General features: G+C 46.5%; 1 protein-coding gene across 3 annotated transcripts; it reads right to left on the minus strand.

Moving 5' to 3' along the window:
* Positions 1 to 3,279: 3,279 nt before the first annotated feature.
* tsen34 (TSEN34 tRNA splicing endonuclease subunit) lies at positions 3,280 to 6,200 on the minus strand. Of its 3 annotated transcripts, none has more exons than XM_005755577.2 (6): positions 6,034 to 6,200; positions 5,402 to 5,465; positions 4,762 to 5,049; positions 4,413 to 4,533; positions 4,057 to 4,341; positions 3,280 to 3,940 (listed from the first exon to the last, which is right to left on the minus strand). In XM_005755577.2, exons 3-6 carry the CDS (start codon positions 5,038 to 5,040, stop codon positions 3,753 to 3,755), a joined length of 873 nt encoding a protein of 290 aa, XP_005755634.1. In that variant the 5' UTR covers positions 5,041 to 5,049; positions 5,402 to 5,465; positions 6,034 to 6,200; the 3' UTR covers positions 3,280 to 3,752. The 3 variants fall into 3 exon arrangements, with proteins under 3 accessions (XP_005755634.1, XP_013763625.1, XP_005755635.1); XM_013908171.1 differs by having other exon boundaries at positions 4,413 to 4,530; positions 5,875 to 6,197; XM_005755578.2 differs by lacking the exon at positions 5,402 to 5,465.
* Between the last annotated feature and the right edge of the window lie 428 nt (positions 6,201 to 6,628).

The following is a 6,628-nucleotide window of genomic DNA, read 5'->3' on the forward strand; positions in this document are numbered from 1 at the left end:
AAAGAAATGGACATTGTGATTACAGAAGATGGGTGGGCACGGATCTGGGAGACACAGTTTACCACGACTAACTCCAACATGTGGCGGGACTTCTGCTGGAAGAACATTATATTTCATAACGCCTAAACAGAAGTCTAAATTCAGTGCTACACCTGCGTTTTGCTGGAGGAGTTGTGGGGAAGACGTGGCTGATTACGGTCATATATTCTGGTCCTGCCCACTCATACGACCCTTCTGGACGGAAGTTATAAAGATAATTACAGAGGCGTTGGGATTCCACGTGTCTCGTACATTTACCTCATTGTATCTGGGATGTTTTACAGACGATTTAGTTGCAGATGATGTTTACCTTCTGAAAATATATGTAGTGTGTATATATTGTTTTTTGTTTTATATGTCTGAAACAAATAAAGATACAATACAATACAATACAAAGTTCTCTTGGCTTCTGCGAAGAAGGCCATAACAAAACGCTGGCTCTGTAGAGATCCTCCCACTGTAACACTTTTTACCTCTATAGTGGAAGACGTCAAATTGATGGACTGTATGACTTTCACTCTGCGACTGCAGGGAGATTTGGGAAGGAGACGGTGGAGAAAATGGCTGGACTTTACAGCTTGTGGCAGCGCCCTTTAATGCATAGAATTAGTAATGCAGACTTGCTGACGTATGTATGTGTGGATGTGCAGATGTATGTACGGGCGTATGTTATCTTCCCATGACCTCATACTGTTTCTGTTTTTTCTTTTATCTTGTTGCATAAAAATGTTCCTAAACAAATAAAAAGTGTCAAAAAAAAAACAAAAAACATACGAACAGATGAAGTATACAAAACAACAGAACATGAACACACAAAGCCAGGGGTAAAAGAAAAAGGTAACAATTATAAGAATACACGCAAAAATCCACATACACAAGTTGTTTTGAGAGCCTTTTTGTTGGTGGAGTCTGATATTGATTGTATGTACATTTCCACATCCTTAAAATAATGACAGAAATATGGTGTTTTGTTAGTAAACCTGCTGTTTGATGGTCATGTCGCATTAAATCCGTCTTTTACGTCACTGACACAAGACAGACGCCAATTATCAGCGGTGGAGCAGACATGGTGAACGCTTCCTGGACATCCATGGTAGATGTCAGTGAAACTGTTGGGAAGACAACATTTTATTTGTACTGTATAACCTGCAGATTCTGACAGAAATCTGCAGCTATCCTTTGAAGCACCGCTCCTCTAAAACAGCAACAAGGATCATTATTAGGTTAATTACATTATTATGTAAAAAACAAAATAACTTAAAGCAAAAATTGGGAAATGTAAAGTCCGAAGTCTTTATATTAAGGCCATCAGTCAAACATTGTTTGCTATGGGTCTAAACAGAGCGCGTTGTGTGTGACGTCTTCTTTTGCGCATGCGGGCGCTTTGAAGGTTCACACTAGAGCGCGTTTGCTGTCGCATTTTATTTGTAGTGTGAACGAGCAGACAAAAAAAATCAGATTTGATCAAAAAATCTGAATTGAGCATCAAGACCTGCAGAGTGAACGTAGCCTATCTCTCCACCATCAGGCTGCTGGGAGACGCGTTCTATCACCGGCGTGACGTCTGCACAACTGTTTTATACGTGAGCTGTGGGGCGTGGCCAGGCGTGCCGAAGCATCTTAAAGAAGTATCCACGCACCACGACCAAGGTACCCCGTACATATGGAATATGTAACAGTGTGGAGAGATAGTCTCTCACTAAGAGAACCAAGGTTACACAGTAACCGTGCAGTACGAGCCAATCAGGAGCCTAACCTGGTAACCAGCTGAGTCAGAACATCATCGACAGTGAGATCAAAAATTATTGATCCTCAGGTCATTGATGACTTCAGGGAGAGCTGCTGCGATTGGTTCTTATCATAAAGACTGTGACATCAAAGGTAGTTGTAAATTATTTCTAATACTCTGAAGAAGAAGAGAAGATTAAAAACAGATCTATAATTATTGATCATCACTGGATCCAGGTGATTGTTTGACATTCAGCTGCTGATAACAGAATGATGCGTGAAACAGACATACAGATGTGATCACTTTGGTGTGGGTGGGGTCAAGTGCACAAAGACTGATCAATACCATCTCCTAGGGCTGCTCGATGATGGCAAAAATGATAATCACGATTATTTTCACTGAAAGTGAGATCTCGATTAGTTGACGATATTTATTTAATAATAACAATGTGTTGAATAATGACTTTAAAAAATAATATAAAATAGTGCAAATACTGATAACAGTGCAAATGTTTGCAATATAAGAAATAAATGAAAAATGTAAACATCTGTGTTTAGTGAACTTTGCAGTGTTGCTCTGTGGTGCAGCTACTGTAGCAAAGTTTACACACTGTGTCTGCTTGATCCACGTCTGACTGAACCCATAATGTTTCCACACCACTGAAGCTTTTTTACCTCTTCAACCAACAGCAGTCACTCTCCTCTCCAAATAACTTCTGCTGAGCTTTCCGAGCTTCCCTCAGGTCCTCGTAATTGTTGTGACACGTGTTCGAAATGCAGAGAGGTGCGCTCGATTTGCCACACGGAGCAGCGTAGAGTAAAGCACGAGGGAGGGGCTAATAATCGGCTCAGTCATTTTTAATGATCGTTGAAAGCCCAGATCGTAATCGTGATTAAAATTCAATTGAGGAGCCCTACCTTCTCCCAGAGCTTTTTATTATTATAAACTTTGCAGTAAATTTGGGTGTGTTTGATTTTCTCTCGGCTCTGATCCTTGTTGGCGTCATTACCTTTTATCACGTCTGTTCATGCACAGATATCCTCGTGTTGGTGTTGTTCCCACATCATCATAATAAATGTTGTTCCAGGTTCAACATTGCAACTGACCAATCACATTGTTGTGACGTCATACTTTTGTGACTTCGGAAAAAACGCTGTAAAAAACAAAAAACAAAAAAAAAAAAACTTACTGAACTTGCGAGAAACCGCCGCTGTCGCCGATCCAGCAGCTGTAATTCTTTGCATTTCAGGATACTGTTCTTTAATAAACCGTAAGCATTACACATGCTGTCCTTGCAACACTGGAATGTCATAAATGAATCAATTGCTTGGCTTGCAAAAGTATAACATCACAACAATGTGATTGGTCAGTTGCAATGTTGAACCTGGGACAACATTTATTATGATGATGTGGGAACAACACGAGGATAACAGATCATCCTCTGTTCAGTGTCACTGCCTCGTGTGGCTCGTGTTCACAGCAGGTCTGCCGGTCAGGGCAGAAATCACAGATCAATGCCACATCACTTTTATTTCAACACAATGACTCACTGAGAAAATACAATCTTTGAAAAAAGGAGAGCTGTCCTTTGTTTCCTCGCACTGACACTAATGAAAAGAAATAAAGAAGTGGGCGGGGTTTGTCGGGGCCCTTTCACCTCCAGCACGCTGCTTTATAACAAAGTTGTTGAACGGCTCTGAGGTCAGAGCTGGACTCGGCTGCACGGCAGGCTTCATCAGAGAAACCGCGTGGATGAGTCTGAGCTGCAGAGAGCTGTCTCTGTGACGCTCGCCACACAGAAACAAAGAGCAGACCGATCACGCTCTACTGTCCTTTAGAGGCCGCGGCCCTGCTCCGTCCTGTCAGTCACATGACCTCCTGCAGTTGTTCTTCAGCCTCAAACTTACAGAAACAGGTTTTAGATGCAGGATGCGGACCTGCCTTAACATGGGCCGGCGGGCGCCGTCTGTCCTGTCCCCCGGGTTTAAATCATCCCGCTCCACTGAAGCGACGTGTAGCAGACCCTGGCGTCTGGCCCCGGCGAACACAGAAGCACCGTCTTCTTCACGTTGGATCCCAGACGAGCCACGGCGAGGACATCCAGCAAACACACGGACTCATCCAGAGACACACAGACGGCGATAAAGTGAGCGTGGAACCGCAGAGGGTCACCTGACGAGACATGACCACACAGAGTCAGCAGCAGCCTGACATCACTGACGTCAGCAGTGATGTCAAGCTGTCAGCCTCAGGAATCATTCTGGTCAGGTGTTGAGCTCCTCACTCACCTGGATACACCAGGAAGTCTCCTCCAAACTTTCCTGCCGAGGTCAGGTAGAAGCCCCGCCCCCGTAGGTCTCTGAACACCTGGTACCTGGCGTCACAGCGGGGCTCAGCCCCAGGTGGCCCGTAGGCCTGCAGGAAGGCTCGAGCTTCAGGACAGTAACTTAGCCCCGCCCTCGCCGTGCTCAGCTGGACTGCCATTGCTGACTGCGGGAAGGTGAAGTTCTGGTCCAGAGCCTGCAGGCGGCGCCGCAGGGCTTCATCTGCACTCGTAGCGCCAGACTCTGCACCTGAGAGGACGGGCACCGTGAGCGCAGCCGCCAGGTACAGAATGCAGAAACCTTATCACGGCAACACTCACCTGTCATAGCTCGGAGCAGCGCCAACTTCCTGTCCTCCAGTGCGAGGACGCTCTGCTCCTCAAAACTCCTCTTCTCCTCCTCCTCGTGCTTCTGACGGAGCTCCGCCCCCCCCCAATCCTGCTGAGAACAACAACAACACATCAAACACACAGGACGCTCGGCCTTGCAGTTCCTATGACAACCAGCAGTGAGTCCGTGCCACAGAGTCCCGTGTTAAAATAAACATGTCTGCAGCCTGGCACGCTAACTGTACGTATAGGGTGACAGTGACCTCGGAACAGCCAACATGGCGGCCAGCTTAATGAGGTGCCACGATGAGCGCCAGCACCTCTAACGACCCGCTCTGACCTGGCAGCGGTCCGGCAGGGCTGCAGCGGCGCGGCGCTCCCTCAGCAGCCCCTCCTCCTCCGGCAGCAGCAGCAGCGGTCGACCCAGGCGCCCGTTCTGTCGGGGCGTTCGGGGCAGCGACCCCAGGAGTGCCCCCACCAGGCCTTCAGCCCTAACAGCCCTCAGGTCCTGCATCCTCCACACCAACGGGGCGGAGTCACACAAACTCACTCCCACAGCTGGGGCGGCGTACTCTTCCTCAGAGCCCAGACGCCGCTCCCCGCAGGACAGCGCCTCCATCAGGACGACCTGTTGAGACAGAGGACTCAGTCAGCTGACGTGTGAGAGTCACACACACAGCCTCTGCAGGAGGATCAAATGATGGCGAGCTGCTAGCAAAACTTTATTCCACAAAAGAACAAAGTCCAAGTGCAGCAGCTACCTCAGTCGCACACAGATTACATGAATTACATACAGCACACAACGTTTCACAACTTGTTGTCCTGATGTGGTCCGGATAAAACGCCGTTCCAAATCCACTGGGATCGCTTTTTATAGTCTGACATAAACGTGTGCAGTGTGAGCACACCAGAACAAAGGAACAGACTCGTGTGTGGCATCACAGTTTGACTGTTTTAAGGAAACCTATGGTAGGACACACCTGTGGACACGTCCTTCTTCCAGGTAATACCAGAGACGAGGCGATTCCAACAGAAGACTTCCTCCTGGAACAGAGCTCTGACCTCTTCATCACAGTTTCAACAACATCAGAATTACAGACAAAGAAACAAAAGCTCCAGTTTATGAAGATGACATCACACATGCTTGTAGGAAGCTGAGTAATAATAAATGTGTTGTTTAGAGAGGAGGAAGACAGCAGCGTTCTCATAAGAGTTCATCATTGAAGAGTTCTTTATAAAAATCTTCAGCCTTATCTTTGCTTTTTCACTGCAGAAGATTTCTTTGATTTTTGAGCTGAAGAGTCAAGGATCCATTCCCAGCTCTACAGCTCACCTGGAGATGCCCGCTGCCTCTCAGAGACCGAGCTCAATGAGCACCGGCTGAAACTGAAGTTTAATGAGCCTCGTCTTTGTTGGTCTTTAGTGAGAACGATACCGAACAATCAAATCTCACCTTTATTGACGTGAAGACAGAGACCTGCTGCTCCGTAGGAGACGTGAAGTGTTTTAATAGCTAAATGAAATTTGGCTCCAAACTTGTATCGTCTGCTGACTGACACTCTCCGAGCCGACAAACAGCTGAGGAACCAGCCGACTGAGCATGCGCACTTACGGTCCGATCCGAGGCTCACTCCGACTCTCCGGTCCGTCAGCCGATCCAATCCCCGAGCTCACGAGGGAGCGCCTGGTCCCGACCTGCCGTAAACTGCTGCGGTTGTAGCTGTTGTCAGTGGGCGGACCGGAAACACGAGAGCTTAGACCGGAAGAAGTAGCGCAACTGCCGGGTCACGTGAGTTCCCTGCTCTTTCCTCTGAAAGTGTTTTTAGTTGAACAGTGTAAGAAGTAAAAATGAATTAACACAAGGGGACTTAAAGACTAAATTAAGCGCAAAGCTGTTTTTCTGTTCTGGGGCAACAGGCAAATTGTTTTTTCACCAGGAAACTCATTCTGAGGAAGCTGATGTGAAATTTTGGTCACAACAATGGGGAGATAAATTTTTTTAGTCATGGTACAAACAGGTCGGCTATTTGCTTCAACGGATGTCCTGGTAGGCTTTTGTGCAACATGGCAGACAAAGATGGACATTGGGTTGCCTGTGTGTTAAATACCGATAATACTCTGATTATTTTGGTTAATGTTTATGGATACAACAATGATCAAGAGAATAAGAACCTGCTGCATCAAATTTCTACAGTTATAAAGGAACT

This window comes from Pundamilia nyererei, unplaced genomic scaffold, assembly GCF_000239375.1.
Source record: "Pundamilia nyererei isolate P.nyererei 1_Seehausen unplaced genomic scaffold, PunNye1.0 scaffold01979, whole genome shotgun sequence".
Lineage (NCBI taxonomy): Eukaryota > Metazoa > Chordata > Actinopteri > Cichliformes > Cichlidae > Pundamilia > Pundamilia nyererei.

What these genes read in the sequence shown, in the direction of transcription:
- tsen34 (XM_005755578.2), bottom strand. Translation starts at nt 5,040, where the DNA reads ATGGAGGCGCTGTCCTGCGGGGAGCGGCGTCTGGGCTCTGAGGAAGAG. An exon ending in CCCTGCCGGACCGCTGCCAG is followed by an intron (nt 4,534 to 4,761) that starts GTCAGAGCGGGT and finishes TGTTGTTCTCAG; the next exon opens with CAGGATTGGGGGGGGGCGGA. An exon ending in GCTGCTCCGAGCTATGACAG is followed by an intron (nt 4,342 to 4,412) that starts GTGAGTGTTGCC and finishes CCGTCCTCTCAG; the next exon opens with GTGCAGAGTCTGGCGCTACG.